Source organism: Ictidomys tridecemlineatus, unplaced genomic scaffold, assembly GCF_052094955.1.
Source record: "Ictidomys tridecemlineatus isolate mIctTri1 unplaced genomic scaffold, mIctTri1.hap1 Scaffold_73, whole genome shotgun sequence".
NCBI classification, from domain to species: domain Eukaryota; kingdom Metazoa; phylum Chordata; class Mammalia; order Rodentia; family Sciuridae; genus Ictidomys; species Ictidomys tridecemlineatus.
This window is the reverse complement of record NW_027525269.1, coordinates 302,764-323,565: the sequence shown is the minus strand read 5'-3', so window position 1 is coordinate 323,565 and position 20,802 is coordinate 302,764. Positions and strand designations below refer to the sequence as shown.

The 20,802-nt window shown below is 39.9% G+C and overlaps 1 protein-coding gene and 1 pseudogene across 1 annotated transcript in view; both read left to right on the top strand.

Annotated features, from left to right (window-relative positions):
* LOC144374522 (SH3 domain-containing kinase-binding protein 1-like) overlaps positions 1–20,802 on the top strand; it is a 107,707-nt gene that overhangs the window by 66,757 nt on the left and 20,148 nt on the right. Inside the window, exon 8 of the mRNA XM_078037305.1 lies at positions 5,620–5,705. Within this exon, the coding sequence (XP_077893431.1) occupies positions 5,620–5,705 (86 nt within the window). The remainder of the gene's footprint in view (positions 1–5,619; positions 5,706–20,802) is intronic.
* Positions 11,246–11,520, top strand: LOC144374534 (NADH dehydrogenase [ubiquinone] 1 beta subcomplex subunit 1 pseudogene; annotated as a pseudogene).

Below are 20,802 nucleotides of genomic sequence, written 5' to 3'. Positions count from 1 at the left end.
AGGTATTGGGGGGGTTAGGGCTTCAACATTTGAATTTGGAGAGGACACAATTCAACCAATAACAGACATAATCTAGGGGATCTCCAAGAATTTGTTTTTCATTTAAAAAGTGTTGATACGTTACTCAAGTGTGAGAAGTGATTTGAGAATGAAGGTGCTGTGGTCTGAATGCCTGTCATCCTCCAATTCACCTATTGAGATCCTAACCCCCAGGGTGTTGCATTAGGAGGTGGGACCTTTAGAAGGTGATTAGGTCACAAAGGTAGAGCCCTTACAAATGGCATTAGTGCCCTTATAAGAAACCTTTCAGCTTTTACCACTTGAGGATGGGGTGAAAAGATACCATCTATGAATCAGGGAGCAGCCCTCACCAAACCCTGAATCTGCCAACACCTTCATGTTGGTCTTCTAGGCTCAGAACTGAGAGCAATAAATGTTTGTTTATAAGCCAAGCTACCAGTTTACAGTGGTTTGTTGTTTTTGGTGGTGCTGGGGATTGACCCCAGAGCTTTGTGCATACTAGGTAAACACTCTACCAACTGAGCTGTATTCCCAGCCCAGTTTACAGTGTTTTGTCAGCCTAGAAGAACTAAGATAGGTTAGGAAATCAAGAATGCACCTGGACCTGATGGCACATGCCTATAATCCCAATGGCTTGGGAGGCTGAAGCAGAAGAATCACAAGTTGAAGTTCAAAGCCAGCCTCAGCAATTTAGTAAGGCTCTAAGCAACTCAGTGAGACCTTGTCTCTAAATAAAATATAAAAAAGGGCTGGGGATGTGGCTCGGTGGTCAAGTACCCCTGGGTTCAATCCCTGATACCAAAAAAAAAAAAAAACCCAGAATACAACTTATCCACAGGTTATTGTCTAAGGTATACAAGGTCCAGACAGATCATAATGTCTGCCTATTCATTTACAGGAACCTTTTTGGCATACCTACATGTACAAAGCATTGAACTGGTAGGGGATAAATGACAAAGCCCACTTCTGAAGATTAAGTGAAGAAGATCACTAGGTACATAGATCTCATATATGGAATCTAAAAAAGTCAAACTCAGAAATAGAGAGTAGAATGACAGTTACCAGTGGCTGGTAGAGAGGGCAGGTAGACAGGGAAAGAGGAGACATTGGTCAATAGGCACAAGTTTCAGTCAGGGAGGAAGAATAAATTCTAGTAATCAATTACACAGCATGGTGACTAAAATTAATAATAATGTGTTGCAATCTCAGAACAGCTAAAGAAAGGATTATAAATGTTCTCACCACAAAAAGATGATAAACAGTTGAGGTGATGGGTATGCTAATTAGTGTGATTGATCATTCTACAACATGTGTGTATTGAAACGTCACATTGTATACCATAAATATGTATGATTGTTGTCAGTTAAATAAAATAATATTTGAAAATAAATTAAAAGCCAGATCCCAAAGAAAAACAAATACATATAAAAGAACAAAATAGTTGAGAGTGACAGTAAAAGGGAAATAAGGGCAGAAAAGTAATAAAATCCAAGATATGATGAGCACAGTAATACATAACAGAGTCTTCCAACAACCCCTCAAGACAGGCTCATGTTGGACTGGAAGGTTTCAGCTGTCAAATCAAAGAGAAACACAGCTTCTTCAAGATCCATGGTTACCAGAATACACAACTAAACCACACATTCAGAAGCAGCTGCGTTGTTCTGAGATGTATGTGATTAACGTAGGAGCAAAATTCCTTCTCTCCGATAGTCCCTCTTATTTACTGCTGAGCCTCCCACCAGGATGTCACCTCAAACCATCTTTCCTCTTGACCAGATAAAGCAAGCAAAAAACAAACACAAACAAGGAAAACAACAACAACAACAACAAACCCAGCCTAGTGGAATTAACTAGTCCCACTGCCTGAATGACCTTTCTCCCCAGGCAGGATATGTGTAAGTTCTGGTTCTTGGTGTGTTCCAAAATGGTTAGGACTGTCTAGCTGTGAGTATAACTTGAGTTGAGTCTGTGAGTTTGGAGGATGAAACCACCAAATCCATCAAGCCCTGTGGCTAACAGATAATAATATTTAAGGACTCTCAAGAAATTATTCTATTCTATTTGGGGAAAGAAAGACATTTTAAAAGGATAATGATCCTTTCCTACTAATAATTCTGCATTTTAAAAATATTTTATCCCTGAGTACCTGTGGGGGGATCATTTCTAAGAACCCCCTCCAAGGATACCAAAATTCTTGGATGCTTAAGTCACTTATATAAAATGGTATTCTATTTCCATTTAACCTATGTATATCCTCTTTTGTAGTTTAAATCATATCTAGATTATTTATAATAACTGATATAATGTAAATTCCATGAAAATAGGTGTTAAATTGTGTTGTTTAAGGAATAATGAATGATAAGACAAAAAAGTTTGTGTTCAATACAGATGCAATTTTATACTGAATATTTTTTCTTTTTTCAATATTTTTGTTTTTAATTGACAAGTCATAATTTTATATATTTATGGGGTGCAGTGCAATATTTCAATACACATATAAAAGGTGTAATGATCAGATCACAGTAATTGGCATATCTACCACCTCAGGCGTTTATCAATTTTTTGTGTTGAAAGCATTAAAAATCTATTAGCTATTTTGAAACATTCAATTAATTTCTGTCAACTTTAGTTATCCTACTATGCTATAGAACATTAGAAGTTCTGGGTGCAGTGGTGCATGCCTATAATCTCAGAGGCTTGGGAGGCTAAGGCAAGAAGATTGCGAGTTCAAAGCCAGCTTCAGCAACTTAGCAAGGCCCTAAGCAACTCAGTGAGATCCTCTAAATAGAATATAAAAATGAACTGGGAGCCAAGAACGGTAGCACACGCCTATAATCTCAGCTGCTCAGGAGGCCGAGGCAGGAGGATCTCAAGTTCAAAGCCAGTCTCAGCAATGGTGAGGCTCTAAGTAACTCAGTGAGACCCTGTCTCTAAATGAAATCCAAAATAGGGCTATGGAATGTGGTTCGGTGGTTGAGTGCCCCTGAGTTCAATCTCCAGTATCTTAAAAAAAAAAAGGGGGTGGTGCTGGGGATGTGGCTCAGTGGTTGAGTGCCCCTGGGTTCAATCCCCATCACACACAAAAAAAGACATTAGAAGTAATTCCTCTTATCTAACTGCACTCCTGTACTCTGTTAATCCTCCTCTTCCCACCTCTGCCCCCTCCACACCCTTCGCAGGCTGGAAAACAGAATTTCATTCCTCTTATGATTGAATAATACTCCATTGTATACAAGTGTGTGTGTGTGTGTGTGTGTGTGTGTGTGTTTACCACATATACTTTATATATTCATCCATCAATGGGCACAAAGGTTGATTACATATCTTGATTATGAATAGTGTTTCAATAGACATGCAAATACAGATGTCTCTTTGACATACCAGTTTCATTCCACTTGGCTGTATATATGATAGTTCTACTTCTAGTTTTTTGAGAAACCTCTGTACTGTTTTCCATGGTGACTGCACTAATTTACATTCCCATCAATAGTATATGACAGTTCCTCTTTCTCCATGTCTATGCCAGCATTTCTTATTTTTTGTTTTTTTGATAATAGCCATTCTAACTGAGATAGGATGAGATATTATGGTTTTGATTTGCATTTCCCTAACAATTAATGATGCTGAATATCTTTCTCATAAGCTTGTTGGTCATTTTTCCTCTTTTGAGAAATCTCTATTCAGGTCGTTCATTCATTCATTTAAAAAATCAGATTATTTGTTTTATTGCTGTTGAGTTATACAGTCTTAGATTGGTTGAATCCATAGATGCAGAACACACTCATATAGGGGATTGACTGGACCTTCAAATTACTGGATGCCAGAGCCCTGACAATAAAATGCATTGAAATGTATTTCTCCTTCCTACCCCTTCAGTTGGCTCAGGATCTCTTTGATTCAGTGGCCCTGAGCTGTAGTGCCCAGGGGAATGAAGAAAGAGCCTGCAACAGAACCATTTTTGGGGGGCTCCACAGTCAAAGGAAATTGGGTGAGGCAAGAAACAAAGGTCCTTTTATGAAGCCCAGGTTATTTCTCCTTTTCAAGTTCAGTAGATCATTCTCTGCCTAAACTTGTATTTCAACCTAGCTCTGAAAGGCCCAGTAAGTCCCATAGTGCACACTCATTGAATAGTATTCCGGTGATATTGCTCTTAATAGAGACCATGCCCTTGGGCCCAGCCCTGCTCCCACCACCCTCCTTGCCCTCCAGATTTACAGGTCTTCTGCTGCAGCCTTCCCTCCACCACCCACTACTTCCAGGACTCGCCAGATACACCAGGACATACCAGACACACCAGACTCTATCACACCCACCCAGCACAGCCTGGCCCTCTCCAACCTTGCCAGCTTTTTTCCTCTTGCTTCTAAGGACCCCTGGGCACAGGTGTACCCTCATCTACCTTTGAGTCCCTGCTCAGTTATGCCTTTTACAAATATGTCCTCTTTCCCTTTTTCTCCAAGGCCCAGATATAATGCTGTCTCTTTTGTATGCCCTCTATCTGGGGCCATACAGATCCTCTGAACAAACCCAGGACTGTGGCATATCTGTATTGTGCATGCCTATACCATATGGGCTTGTGGTTGTTTGTCTGTCTCTCCCATTTAGACCATGCTCCTTTCCAGAGTAGGTACCACCTGACTTGGCCCTCTCCAAACCCCCAGCACAGTAGGTATTTGTCAAGTGCTTGTTGAGTGATTGTTCCTCCTTGTGTAGTTGAGCTTCAGGCGTGACCTTCAGGAGCTATGAGATGGACTATTTCTGTTGCTTTCCTGGGAACAACTGCTCGGCTTCTCCTTCTCATTTTATGGGCAAGAATCTTTTCCTGTTTCACTGCCATCACAGCCCTTGGATAATCTTGTTCAGGGCTCATCTCCCTGAGAGGGCCAAAGAACTGCCCTTTTAGAGGAATTTGGAAGAACCTTGTGCTAGTGTATGAGGAAGCTGGGTTTCTTTCTCATTGTCTTGAAAGCCTGTTCCCATCCCAAACATGTGCTGCTTCCAGCCCAGATACAGGAAATCACTCGTGTCCTGATGGGCACAGGGGCACCCACCCAGGAGCCATCTAATTTTACAGACTTATGCCCTGATGCCAGCTTTCAGGCTGCCAGATCTCAACTCGACACCTTGTGCCTGTCAACAGCCTGGCTGGTGCCTCAGCCTCAGGCCAGAGAACCTTTTCTTCAAGGTTAAAAGTAGCTGACCTTTGACAAGCAGCATTGGCTAAATTCCATGTTCCTTAAAAGGGAAGCTCCCAGTTTGCCAGTGCTTATTTGGCCATGGGGAGGGAGCGGGCCTCTGTTTTACCCTGTGTATCCAGAGGGAGGGTTTGTGGCTGAAGGTGCGTTGGGGAGCAGTCATTAAAACAGCCATCTTCGAGTCTATGTGCAGGAGAGGGGGTTATCCATTCCATTCCCAGATTGTACCACGGCCCATGTGGCTGGACAGCTCATTGGCTCCCTGTGGCTCCGTCACAGGCAACAGTGCCACTTGCCCCATGCACAGCACCCTCCTTAACATGTATCCAGCAAGAAAGCTCACAGAATGACGAGAACACATACCGATTATTAAATGTCTGGACTTGTGTTTTTAACGTAGGGGTGACGGTCCAAAGATTGAATTGACGGGCAGTACGCTAGCCAGCATCCTGGACAAGGATCTCTCGGATCACAGCAATGACATTGGTGAGTAAAGACATTGTTCTGCTTTCATTGCAGAGTTGGAAAGGAATTACAGTTCCTTATTTCCCCCCTTCAAGCAGTGTGATGAGAACTTACATGATAATTGAAATGCCAGTCTGCCAGCCCTTGCTTGGCTTTAGATGTCACAGTTTTGTAAAGAAGGGAAGGGATGGTACCTTCTGCATGAAAACAGAGTACCTAGGATTTTTACCCTTTCTGGCCTTAGCAGAAACTCCTTGCAAAGTCTAATGAAAAGAAATGATGAATAAACCTTTTTGTGAAAGTGGGCATGAGCACATTTTTCCAGTGATATGTGTATTTAGCATAGAGTAAATGGGTGCAAATACAAAATGGCAGAGATCATTGTAGATCCAGCACTAAGTATTTGGACTCTGAGTTTAAAATGAGCTTTGGTATGGTAATTGCCAGTTGGTCTCCTATACTACTGAGTTTTCTCAAGGACAGGATACCACCATGTGATTAACAGGAAGGGGGCTAAAATCTCTCTGGGTAAACATAAGTCAGAGGTTCATTTGGGGGTATCCTTGGGTAGATATGAGGCTCTTAGTGGTCTCACCTGAATGATAGCTCTGTTAGGAAATCCAGATTCAGGGATCAAACTTTTTTAGCTTTACATCTTTTATTTGTAACTACTGTGGTCATAAGTCAGCATTCTTTCATATTCTGTATATTGTAGAGGGCTACATTTTGAACTTTACCTTATTTTAATTTGACTTTATGTTGTGAGGTAATTATAGATTCAGACATGTAAGAAATGGTAGTACTCTATATTTCCTTTACCCAGTCCCACCTCTGCATTGTAATATCTTCCAGATATTACAATATTATAGCATAATATTGCAACAGGTCATTGATGTTGATGCAATCTGTCAATTTTACTCACATTGCCCTGTTTTGCTAATAACTGTGTGTGTATGTTGAGTTTGCCACAGTTTTTTTCATATGTGTGGCTTAGTGTATCACCGCTGGGATTCCTCACATTGCTCTTTTCTGGCCACACCCACCTCCCTCCTGCACACACCCCACCCCCAGCCTCTGGCAGTCACTATCGGGGATTGATTTTTCATGGAATATACATTTCCAGCATCATCTGTGTTGGCCACTCAATATTTAGAAACAGTTCACCAGTTGGCAGGCCTTATAAGAGCACTAGAATGCTTGACATGAATGTTCTCCTTGCCTGGTTTTCATCCCCTTTTTGGGTGCTGTTTTCTTATGAATCTGCTAATAGAATTGCATCTTTGCAAACTGCTGACCTGCAATCTCTGGCCTGACCTCTTGAAGGCTTGCGGGTAGATGTGTGGTCATGACTGTAAATACCAAAAGTATTTGCCCTGTTTCCAAAAGCTGGTTTACATCCTCAGCTAGCCTTTGAGAAGCCCAGTCAGACAGCATAACCTTACAGCTTGGGCTGATGCAATAACAGCAGGAACTCTGGCCTGCTATAGCATTTGATCTGGTGAAAAGACAGGGAGAAGCAGAGCAGTGATCATCTGTGAATGAAAGAGAATCATCAAAGTGAGCCAAATTAAGTTCCAGTTCTACCACTGGGGTCAGTGTTTGGGCTCCAGAGTGACTGGTGGGCAAAGTTCAGCCAACTGCTGAACTGTTTCTAAATGTTGAGTGGCCAACACAGATGATGCTGGAAGGTCAGGTGGGGCATTGGTGAAGGTCAGGTGGGGCGTAACACAGGAAGGGAGGTATTCTACCTCTAGAGTATATGGAGCCATATGTCTTTCTTGTGAGGAGCATTGACCCTTGTTTTCTTTGGGTTTAAAGATACCTAACAAGGCTAGCGTCAAACATGAATAGTATATTTTCCAGTCTAACCAGCTAGTTTGGAAATGTTGGAGGCATTGATGTGGGAAGGGTAAATCTATAGAAGCTTTTCATACTGTGAAAACTAAGCACCAGATGTATGTATTTGGGAATTCAGAAAAATGATGCTGAGGTTTGGTTCTTTCATTTTTGCCAAGAAAACATTAGTTCCCAAAGACTATAATACCTCAAATTAACCACTTAATTTATGTATGTGTGTGTGTGTGTGTATTATTTGCATCACACAAAATGATAATTGGAAACTATATAATCAACCAATAAATACTTGAGTACCTCCTACTTAAATGCAAGGCTGCCTGGGTACTGAGGCCCTCATATAGACCCTGCCTTCTATTGGCATTAGATCTACTTGAGCCCTTAAAGTAGCAAATGATGACTGGGTGGTAGAAAGTAAGCTGATCAACAGAAAGCATGTTCCCCAGGACTGGTGTGCTAGGATAGGCTCCATAAAAGAGGATGGACTTATCCATTCCTTGAAATTGGATTTTTATTAGGCAGGGGAGAAGGTGGGCAGGGAAGTCACATGGGAAATGTTGACAGTTATGTGTAAACCAGCCTGGCTGCAGTAGTGTTTGTCCTGGGAAGGAGGAGAGTTGACCTGGAAATATAAGTGGGAGCCAGATAGTGTTTATAGGGGATAGATTTGTGGTTTATTTTGTAGTGGGCGCCATTGATGGCTGACACTGAAGTGTGACATGATCACATCTAAAAATTAGGATAGAGAGCTTTGCGGGACCAATTAGAGGAAAGAAAGGTAGGTGTCAGGGAGTCAGGTTTTTTGATAGTTGAGGTGAGAGATAGAGCCAAGATTAAGCTGCTCACAAAAGGATTGGGGACAAAAGAAAGGATGTAAAAGCAGCAATACAGGAGAATTATTGCTAGACCTTAATAACAACTTGGAAGTGGGAGCAGGGAGGAAGAGAGAATGATAGGTTAGCTGTGAGGTTTTTAGGGTTGAATGACTGGGGTAACAATGACCTGAGTGGAAATGAGCATGTCAGCAAAAGATGCTGGTTTGGGAGGGGGGCATTTGATGGATTTAGTTAAGCATGTTTACTTTGAGATTTGGACAGACATCCCCATATCAGTGCTGGATGGAGTCTGAAAATAGAGGTCTGGGGCTCCAGAGACTGGTAGGGATTGCAGATAGAGATTAGTAGTTCCCTGGAAGCTGTGGCAAGAGCAAACATTTCAGAATTGGCATCTGCAGACCTGGGTTTGAGTATTGAATCTTCAATTTCCAGGCTAGATGGCCTTCTCTAATTTACAGATTCTCTGAGCTTCTACTTCCTTACCTGTATTTGTCTTGTCTTCCAGAATTCTGCAAATCACTTGTTGGGCTGCCAAAAAAAAAAAAAAAACACATAGTAGAAATGCTTATCATTAACGTTGTTTGCTTAGAAGTGGCTGCTGGGTCAGGAAGAAGATAATCTTTACCATAGGAAAGGTGAAGATGAAGCCAGGCGCAGTGGCGCATGCCTGTAATCCTAGCGGCTGGGGAGACTGAGGCAGGAGGAGTTCAAAGCCAGCCTCAGCAATGGCGAGGCACTAAGCAACTCAGTGAGACCCTGTCTCTAAATAAAATACAAAATAGGGCTGGGGATGTGGCTCAGTGGTCGAGTGTCCCTGGGTTTAATCCCCAGTACCAAAAAAAAGGGGGGAGGTGATGAAGCTGCGCATAGCAGTGCACACCTCTAATCCCAGTAGTTTGGGAGGCTGAGGCAGGAGGATTGTGAGTTCAAAGCTAACCTCAGCAATTTAGTGAGGCCCTAAGAAACTTAACGAGACCCTGTCTCAAAACAAAATATAAAAAGGGCTAGGGATGTAGCTCAGTGTTTAAGCACCCCTGGGTTCAATCCCTGGTACAAAAAAAAAAGGAAAGAAAGAATAAAAAGGGAAGATGAATTTAGGGCTCAAGATCAAACCCTAGCGAAGTCCATTTTTAAGGGAAAAAAGTGAGATTTTGCAACATCTCAGAGACCAGAGGCGGAGCAAATTTTAAGCAGAATGTCTTTAGGCTCAGCAGCAGAAATGTTCTTTGTAGGTAGATCCACCAAGGAAAAAAGGGCACTGTAGAGCGGGTGGCTCTCTTGGGCTGCTTTTGTAGCATTTGTTCATTGCTTTGAATCAAGGAGGAAGTTATTTGTACCCGAATGTTTTGTTAGTGCTTTAGACAATTGAAGCTGTCCAAATGTGGGTTGCAGTGAATAGCATAATATAGTCCTGAAAGTCATTGGAAACCATCAGTGTTAGCTATAAATAAATCTGTGTTTCCTCTTAATAAAGCTGTAATTTAAAATTATTGTAATATTAAATTAGAGAACATGGCTTTTTCAGATCTCATGTGGGCAGCTACCAGCATCTGTCAGCCAGCAATAATTTAGAATGAAATCAATTGGTCCAAAACTAAGTTGTTGATGTCAGTTTGAGATATTGTTTGTATCAAACTACACGGCCATATTTCAAGTAACATATTAGAAAACATGGAAGAGCTCCAACATAGGCCTGTGCATGAATAGAAAAGAAAATTAAATTGTCCAGTTTTCTCTTGCTGATAGAAGAATCTCTGTTCTGATTGAATGAGAGATTATAGGCCACAGAGTCAAGTGCCATAACATTTACTTTTATTATGCCGTATATTGTAGTTCCCACCACATGGCAGGATTTATTGTTATACTTCAATACTACAGAGAGATTTTCAATTCCTTTCCTTCTAGAACACATAGCAACAGGTCTCCAGATGGGAAGCAGCCTGTGAAGTAAGCCACCTAGTTTCAACTAACTGACTTGGAGAAAGTTCTTCTCATTCCTCCTTATTTAGAGACAGGGTCTCACTGAATTACTTAGGGCCTTAGTAAATTGCTGAGGCTGGCTTTGAACTCACAATCCTCCTGCCTCTGAGGGATGTAGCTATGTGTCTGATAGCCTGGCACTGAAATCATTGCTCCAGCCACATAAGCCACCATGCCTGGCCCCATTTCTATCTCTTTATGTCGACACTACCCCCTCTGTGAGGAAGGTGAAGATTTCCCCTTTGCCTTCAACTTGACCCACAGAGCACAGTTTACACTGTAGTCAATTTAGGGGCCAAGAGTTGCTACCTTTAAAGTTAGACTTGGGCCATGAATGTGGTTCAGAAGATATGAAGGCTAACTGCAACTTGTCCTCAGATCTCTTATGGATGACTAGGGACTGTGATTCATTTGGACCAGGAAGAGTAAAAGTATTTATGCCCTAGGAATTATTATTTTTTAAATATTTATTTTTTAGTTTTTTAGGTGGATTCAATAGCTTTTATTTTTATGAGGTGCTGAGGATCGAATCCAGTGCCTCACACGTGCTAGGCGAGCGCTCTACCACTTGAGCCACAACCCCAGCCCGGAATTCTTTTAATAGCCACTTGATTTGGGAATCAATTGTAAAAGTTCTAAAATCAGATTGTGGTGATGATTGCACAACTATAAATTTACTAAAAACTATTAAGATGAGGGAATTTTACGGTATGTAAATTATACCTCAGTAAAACTGTTAAAAAGAAAAAAGGGAACACTAAAATTTTCCTAACACATTAAGGTCCCAATGTTAATAAATAAATAAATAAATAGACAGCATTCATCTGTATGTATGGGGTTAAAAGGGTGTTTCTGGGCTGTTTCTTCCCTTGATCTTTGGTGTCATTTGTTAGCGCCAGGGCCGCAGCAGTCATGGTGAACTTACTTCAGATTGTGTGTGACCACTAGGTTCATGTACTCGTCCCTATGGGATTTGTTGTTGGATGTTATCTAGACAGAAAGAATGATGAAAAACAGTCTACCTTCTGCAACAAGACTATGTTGTGTAGAAGGGAATTGAGGCCCAATGAAGAAGTTACCTGGAAGTAAAGACTGTGGCTGAATCACAGAATATTCACATTTTAAAAGTTATGATACAAATAAAACCATGTTTATTATTTATAAAAGGGTGCTTCTGCCCCACTGCCCAAAAATATTTGTGACTAATAACTGCTATATTGGTGTTTCTGAGTTGTGTGTAAACCAGTTCTTTATACATAAAATTATATTTTACATATGTTAAGAAAGCTCTTCAAAAACTTGTAGAGGAATCATTTGAGGATGAAAATAAGTCCCTAGAGCTTTGTGTATTATTTTACATGGTTTTCTTAAATGGAAGCCCACCTGGAAGTTGATATGTAGCTGATTACAGCTCTGGTGACAGAACAACCCCAGTGTTCAGAAGGTTTTCCTAAAACATTCTGGGTGTTTTCTAAACATATTAGGGGGAAGAGCATGCCTTTAAAATCTTTGATTCCCCTTTGAGGTGCAGCTATAGATGGTTGCCTCTGAGGGATGTAGCTATGTTTCTGATAGCATGGCACTGGAATCATTGCTCCAGTGCAATGGAGAGAAGATCCTCTGTTTTTGTCTCCCCTCTCCCAGCATTCATATTTTCTAGTGTTGAAATAGTGCAGTGGAACAAGCAAGAGGAAGGAAAGATGTTTAGCACATTTCTCTCATTCACCACTGCCCTGTGAGGGAATAGTATAATGACTTGTGTTTTCAGAGTAAATATGCAGGAATAAAGAAAGCCAGGTAACTTGGGCAAGGTTAACCAGCTAGTAAAAAGCAGAGTTGGGGGATTGAATCTAGGTCCAAACTTCAGTGCAAGAGGTTGATCTATATCAGCAGTCCTCAACTGCTCCCTTAAAAGGGATATTTTGCAACATTTTTGGTTATTATATCATGGGGGTAGGGATGACTACTGGTTTGTAGTAGGTAGAGGACAGGAACACTACTAAACATCTTACAGTGCACAGGGCAACCCCATAAGCAACAAAGAATGACCCTGCCCCAAATATGGATAGCACAGAGATCAAGAAATCCTGGTCTGTGTCAAGAAGCTGATGGTAAATTGGGACTATCTGAACTGTCCCTCCACCCCCCACACACACACTCCAAGTACAGCCTTGTGTTCCCTGTTGTTGACTGTACGATTTCCTGAGAATCTATATAAAACCTACTTTGAAAATAATTTCAGAGCTTTTGGAAACTAGTGATTTAATGTACAAAAGAGTAAATATATTTGAAGTAATTCACTTAAACAAGTAATTCACTCAACCAAGGACAAAGCCATGACCTTGGAGAGAGAGCTCTTCCGCAATCTTGTGGCAAGTTACTTGCCCTAGAAGCATCAATATGATTTTTTTGGAGGGATACCAGGGATTGAACTCGGGGACACTCAACCACTGAGTCATATCCCCAGCCCTAATTTTTATTTTATTTAGAGACAAGGTCTCACTGAGTTGCTTAGCACCTCACTTTTACTACTGAGGCTAGCTTTGAAATCAAGATCATGCATCAGCCTCCCAAGTCGCTGGGGACGTGGGCCATGCACCAAGCCAGTGATAGGATTTGAACTTGGTTTCCATACAGAGCATTGTATTTGAGGTTACATATTCTCCAATGGTTCAATAGCTGGTGTTTAAATGGATGTAAAAGAACAACAAATAAAATGTCATCAATGCTAAATTCTAAGTCTATATTCTCTATAGTAAAGCTCTAAAGGACATATATAAAGCAATTTAATTGTGACTATTAACAGAAAATTTTTGTTACCATGATACCAAATCTGCAAAAATAGGGGGGTTAAATTCTTATTGTGCAATTTCTACCTTTTACTATAAGAAATCATCTCTAGGGGTTTCTTGGGCAGATTTTGAGTGATGTCTTAGATCCCCTGATTTGGATTATTGGTTTTTCTGCCCTGCTTATATAATAATATTACATTAGAAAAGTTTATATTAAACTTCTCCTTTTGGAGCTAGACAGCCAGTTATTGATCTTTGCAGCATTTCAGGTTGTTGAGCAATTTCTCAGATTTTGTAGAACATAATGTAACCTGATGTAAAGAACCCCATGAGTGGCATGTGCAGAGTTCCAGATAGACTACTGGCTAAGCATGTGTGTGAACACCTCCCTGCTTTCTTGGGGATAATTACTCAGACAGGAGAACTTACATTTTAGATGCAGCCATGGCTCGCTTTTACAGAAACTGTCTCCTTTCCAGTGACATCCAAACATGGCCTTTGGGACCAAAGATGTGGTTAGCATTACCCAAGCCAAGAAATGGCAGATGCATTTGCTGCTGTTGTACAAGTCTGCATGTGACAGTGTGGGGTGTGCATGTGTGGATATATGCAGTTCTATCTCCTATTAAGGGACGTAAGTCACAATCAAACTTAAATTTCCATCAGCAATATTTGAGAAGCGCTCTGCATTTCTCTAATGTGGCGAAAAGAAAAGAGATCGTGTTGAGCACTAGGCACTATTTCATGGAAGCAAAACAGGCAGCACTGCTGATTGATTGCTTGTTAACCCTCACATTTTTGTTTCCTCCTGATGCCTATGGAGACTGACTTAATTCAAAAGAGCTGCTAGGCCTGACCCCCTCCCAGCCGTGCCTTGAACCTTCCTTGGTTCCCACCCCTCAGGGGTGTCATTGTAGGTATTCCCCTAAATAATTAAACAGATCAAGCTGGCCACCAACACTCATTTCAAAAGGTGTCTTTCAATCATACAGGAAATGGGCCCATGTGGAAGCCTCATCTTTCTGGGTTCTTTAAGGGGCCCGATTCAGCCCTCATGGTGGCACACACTTGTAATCCCTGCAGTTTGGAAGGCTGAGGCAGGAGGATCATGTGTTCAAAGCCAGCCTTGGCAATTTAGTAAGGCACTAAGCAAATCAGCGAGACCCTGTTTCTAAATAAAATATAATAGGGGCTGGTGACATGGCTCAGTGGTTAAGCACCTCTGAGTTCAATCCCTAGTACCAAAAAGTAAATAAATAAAAATAAAGGGCATGATCCTGGATACAAACTGAGCATCTCCAATTACAGACCTTTACAGTCAGAGATGTTGGTTTTCATCAGAATCCAGGAACTCACTCTACCTGTATACCCCCAACAGGGCAGTCTTGGTCTTAGTAGTCCATCTTAGGGACTGTGCTTAGTTATGGGGGGTTCCATAAACATCTTTTATCCCATCACATCAGATGAGTTATAAAAGCAATAAACATTGGTTATGCCAGTAAGAAATGTCTCATGAAGACTATAGAAACACAGGGAGAGGTCAAACAAATCATAGTGGGGAGACCATAACAAATGTTGCCTAACCTCATTAGAGTGATATATTTGGTGGTGTGAATTATTCTAAAACACGAGAGTGTGAACAGTGCATCCTGCCCAAGCCACCTCCACCTGTTAGCCTATAATGAGGAGTATAATCATCTGGGGAGGGATGGAGGGATACATGAGGTGTGGGGAGCATCAGTTAAGATAGCTCTTTGCTGATGAACCAAACTTAGCAGGCCTCTAACCTTGTCTAAAGTTTCTAGATCATGCCTTAATATGGCTAGAAGAGGATTTTGACAATTTGCTTCATAAAGTGATAATAATAAAATAGTATACTTCATAAATTATATAGTGCCTAGTAGCCATGTGGACTTGCAGCCAGCCCCAGAAAAGCTCATTTGTGTGCCAAGATGACATATATTCCCCTTGTATTTTGGTCATCTGCCTCTCTGTGAATAGGACCTTCACAATCTTTACCCATCCCAATGGCTTGAGTGCTTCTACCTTTGCTATGTGCTGAGATGCTTTTCAGCCTTTTTGGGGTACAAATCTGAAGACTAGTATACAACAAAGAGACTTATATAGTAGCCTTCTCTATATCCACCATGTACTCCACAGAAGCCTGTGAGTTGCAAGTGAATGTGAAAGCAAGATGGGAACAAGTGACAGTCATTTCTCAGATTGCACATGGCATTTATTTGACTTGGGATGCTCCCCACTCTCCGCCCACTAGCTGTGGGCTCATGGATTGGCAGAGCCCAGCTCTGGCTTTGGTTTTACTTGCAGATATACAGAGAGATACACAACCTGCCAGAAAATCATGCTCACATACCTCTTTGTCAAACTAAAACCATATGGACAAACTATAATTTATTAAGCATGTTATTTTATTATTATCACTTAATGAAGTAAATTACCAAAATCCTTCTCTTGCCATGGACTCTTGTTAAGGTATGGTCTGGAAACCTTGGCCAAGCTTAGCAGGCTGCTAACTTTGATTGATAATAAGAAAAGTGATTAGCAGTTGGGGAGTGAGGTTGGTGGGCGCCATTAAAAGGTAATTGGATCTGGTGGTGACAGGCTGAGTTGGAGGTTAACAGGGTGCCCTGATTTGGAACCAAAAGAAGCCTGTTACAGACCTTTGCAGTAACCTGTGGTGATATTCTCTTCACCTCCCCAGGCCTGAGTCATCTCTCCCTGACAGTTTGTGCTCTTTGGAATTTCACAGATCATTTACAAAAAGGCTGAAAATTGGAGGGGATTGCCAATTTTTATTTTATAATTTAAGCACATTTAAAAAATGTTATCTCCTATTATTAGAAAGGATATAATCTCCAAGTTTAAAAATTGAATAGATTAAGCTTAATGGGAAACTCACCATACTGACCTTTTTCTGAGTGCTTTATGGACTGGAGACAACTTTAGCATAGACACATCAGTTCTTGGCTGGTATTTGAAAACCACAGGTCCAGCTCATGTCTACAAAGGTGAAAGGTAGGGGAGAGAAGAAATGTGGGGCAATTGGAAGGAACCAGAGGGAGTCAGGTATTGAAGTATAACTCAGGTGAAAACTCATACCATTAGCAGCTCAATATATATGGGGGGAGGGGCAGAGAGAGAGAGAGGATTGCTTGTAATTTTGTAAAAATCAGTCATGAAGGGGTTGGAGGTGCCTCAGTAATAGAGTGCTTGCCTAGCGTTTGTGAAGTCCTGTGTTCCATCCCCAGAACCCAACACACAAACACACACATATACACATACAAAGTTAAATCAGTCACAGAACATTATTTTTTGTTGGTGGTGGTTGTTGTAAGTTGCAGATGGACACAATACCTTTATTTTATTTATTTATTTATTTATTTATTTATTTGCAGTGTTGAGAATCGAACCCAGTGCCTTGCACATGCTAGGCAAGCTCTCTACTGCTGAGCCACAACCCCAGCCCACGGAACATTCGATTTTTAAGAGCACTTGAAATACTTTTTACCCCAGTTATCTTTTTTCTCACAAGTTTTACAGATGAGGAGCAGCTCGTTTAGTTACCAAGGCTGCGGGTGGGAACCTTCCAGTCTCTCCAAGAAGTTGATGAGGCTTTGCTCCTGTACCTCCCAGTGGAGTAAGAAGAGCTCTGGGCCTCAGGACAGTAGGTCTTTCTTCCTCAAGTTTTGTATCAGCATAATTTTGGCTTCTATGTAGTTTTGAATGTTAGGATATTACTATTTTACATATGCATTAACATTTCATGTTATGAGTGTCTGTTTCTCTTTTATCGAAGTGAGTGCTATTAAATAAGATGAAATGACACATACATCTTGCTGTCCAAAAAGCAAACATACTCTCGGTTGAGGCTGCTTGCCCTGCTAAAGCAGGCCATCTGGCACACCATTGCATCTCTCTGGATCTTGGGTTTGTTTCTGTCTCTTTTATTTTATGCCTTTTCTGTTTGTCTGTTTGTGATATTGGGATGGGACCCAGGGGCAAGTGCTCTACCATTGAGCTATACCCCCAGCCCTTGGGTTTTCATCTTTCAACCAAGGGCTTAAATGAAATGACTGTAAGGTGCCCTTCTCCAGCCTCACAATCCATATTTCTATGATTCCCACTTCTTTTTTTTTAAAGGGATTCCTTTATTTTTTTTAAATGGGCCTTTACTTTATTTATTTATATGCAGTGCTGAGAATCGAACCCAGTGCCTCACCCATGCTAGACAAGCACTCTACCACTGAGCCTCAACCCCAGCTCCTGATTCCCATTTCTTTTAGCTGACTTTTTTGGACATTGAGGAAACTATTCTCTTAGTAGCCTCTGAATCCTCTTTAAAATTATGTAGTTTGTTCTTTCATTTGTCTCTGAGCTGCTCAGTTTCATGTTAATTTCTCCCTCCCTCCTTTCCTTTTTTCTTCTTCTTCTTTTTTTTTTTTTTTTTTTTTTTGGTACCAGGGTTTGAACCCAGGCGTGCTTACCCATTAAGCCATATCCCCAGCCCTATTTTGTGTTTTACTTAGCAACAGGGTATCACTGAATTGCTTAGTACCCCACTGTTGCTGAGGCTGGTTTGAACTTGGGATCCTCCTGCCTTAGCCTCCTGAGTCGCTGGGATTACAGGCGTGTACCACTGTGCCCATCTCTGTGTTAGTTTCTTGATCTAGAATTGATAATGTGCCCCTATCTAAGGTCTAATTGAGGGTTTTCTGTGGCTTACTGATTTTTCTTTATAAGAATTTTGCTGGCCCTATTGAAGTGCAGGTAACTGTTAAGGAGTATGAGCACAACTTTTTATAGATTTTTAAGTTATTCATCCTTTTTAAAAATTATTTTGATTTTTAAATTGCAAATTCTTACTGAGAAATATAAAAGGATAGGATGTTGACTATCCTAAGTTTGAGTAACTACAGCAAACCCTGAAAGAGAGGGACATAGTTCTGAGACATCAAGAAGGGCATGAGATATGTCAGATAAATCAAGCAGTCTCAGACAGGTATGCTTGGATTTGAATCCTTACTCTGTAAGTTCTGTTGGTTTCTAATTCTTTACTTCCAATGAATTTGGAGGAGGTACCCACTGAATTGTTTGTTAATACATTGTTAAAAATAATTCTTGATGATGCAGGATCACTGAATTTGAGTATATAATTCATGAAATCAGAGAACTGAGTGATATTATAATAACAAAGTTCTTCCTGTCACACCTAATTCTGTTTATGTGAAAAAAAGTTTCTTGGTGCTTATATCTCCAAAATGAAGAACGCAGTCAACACAAAGCCATTTCATTCTGATATTAAGTAATAATCATCCACATATACCATGAAATATTTGGGAGAAAAAAGCCCAATAAAATTCTATTTTTCCATGCTTAAAAATTATGTATAAAGATGCATGGTACATATACATGCATATGTTTTGATTGTTTTTATGCTAATAATTTTAATAACTCAATCCAGAAGAAAAAAGTATTTTTATACTTACAGCCTGATGATTTCAGAAAAGAAAAAAATCATAAATTTTAATTTGTATACATGTTTTTATATCAGAAAAAGATAACACTATTAACAAAAGATTTAAAAGCACATTGTATTAGAATAAAATTCAGGACCAGATGGTGGAAAATATGAATTCAAGGAGGAAAAGGAATGATGGAAAATTTCCAACTGTTAAGATCTTGTAATATTTTTAAATGGATAATAGTGGTAAATTGCTGTTATTCAAAAATATATTGAATTAATACATTTAAGCAAGCAGCATAAATTATATTTTGAAATACCAACATTTAGCATACTGCAAAAATTACATCTTGTGTAACTAAAATTTATGTAAAATTTTAGATATCAATTTAAGATGTGTAAGGGGATATACATGGGTTTTCACAATTATTTTAGGAAGTACACAAAGCAAAATAGTCTGAAAACCACTGGCCTCAGAAATATACCATTTTATGCTTACACAAACATTTCTGTGGATTAACTTCTAGAAGTAGTATTGATGTATCTGGAGGTGTATGTATTTACATTTTGTGATAGGTATTGCTAAATGGCATTACAGAAAAGTTGTGTCCATTTACATAGCTGTGAATAATAGTGCAATAATTATTTCCAATAAAGAAGTGTATAATTTATTAAAATGTTTTGCATAGCAAATTTGGGCATGTAGTGAGCAATTTTAAAGGAATGCAAATGTGGAAACCCACTTTTTCCCACTTAACATTGCTTGTCATCAGTGGAGAAAATCACTCCCTCTCCTCAGTAAGATGTGACCCCCTTCCCTGACCCCTATTAGGTTCCTGTGCCGTCATTGCTAATTTTATCTTTTCTTCATGATAACCAGCAGAATTTGTAATTATACATATAAAAGTGTGTCTCAAAGGGTTCTAAACTATATGTGGGCAGGTACCATAGCTATTTGTTCTATCCATGAATCTCCATATGCGTAGTCCAGTGCCTGGCTAATAGTATATGCTCAGTAAATATGCAAATAAATGAATAAACTGAGTGTAAATGAGAAGAAATAGCAAGATGCAGGGTTATAATATAGATGTTTGTTGCCACACGTGACTATTTAAATTTAATTTAAATAGTTGTACTTGCCCATCTGCTCAGTAGTTATGTGGGGCTAGTGGCTACCATATTGGATAGTACAGATAAAGAGGACTTCCATCATGACTACAAAATCTGTTGGGAAGCACTAATAGAGAGCAATTATACTTTCATTCTCAAAACTATTCACTTTGCCCAGCATGAAGTAAATACTTAATAAAAGTTTGAATTAATGAGTAAATAAACCAGATATCTCCCTCTCTTATTCTTTTTTTTTAATTCTATTTGTTCTTTTTAGTTATACATAACATTAGGATTCATTTTGACATAATTATAAAAGCATGGAATATAATTTGCTCTAATTCAGTCTCCAGTACTTTCCCTTTCCCTCTCCATGTTCCCTCCCCTGTACCCTTCCCTCTACTCTACTGATCTTTCTGCTATTTTTCGTTTTTTTTTTTTAATTAGTGTCTTGTGGATATACATAATGGTAAAATTCACTGGGGTTTGTTCATATATGTCCATAGGAAAGTTAGGTCAGATTCATTGTGCTATCTTTCCTTATCCCATCCTTCCTCCCTTCCCTTCATTCCCCTTCATCTATTCCACTGATTCTTCTTCTGCTTTCTTTAAACAACCCCCCTTATTTAGAATTAGTTTCCACATATCAGAGAAAACATTAAACTTTGACTTCTTGAGTAATGTGTACCAAATAGCCATTCAGTTCCCCTTAACTTGCCTGCTAATTTTCATTTCTTGCCAGAAATTTCCTCAAAGAAGCCAGTCCCCTTTTCTGCCCATTTCAAAACATATTTATATAAAATAGAGAAAAAGCTAAGTTTGTTATTAGAGTACAGAGTGTTTTTTTTCCCACAAAAGACAATTATTGTTGTAGAAACAATTCTCAGAATTCACAGTTGAATGAATAGTGCAGAAATCCTGCCATCTGTCTAGTGTTTTGTAGTAGAAGGGATCCCATGACTTGAATCTGTATGTAGGGGCCCTGTCACTTTCTGGCAGCATCCTTAAGTGTGTTTTCTAACCTCTGACCTTCCATCTCTCCCTTCATAGAATAGAGTAGTGCC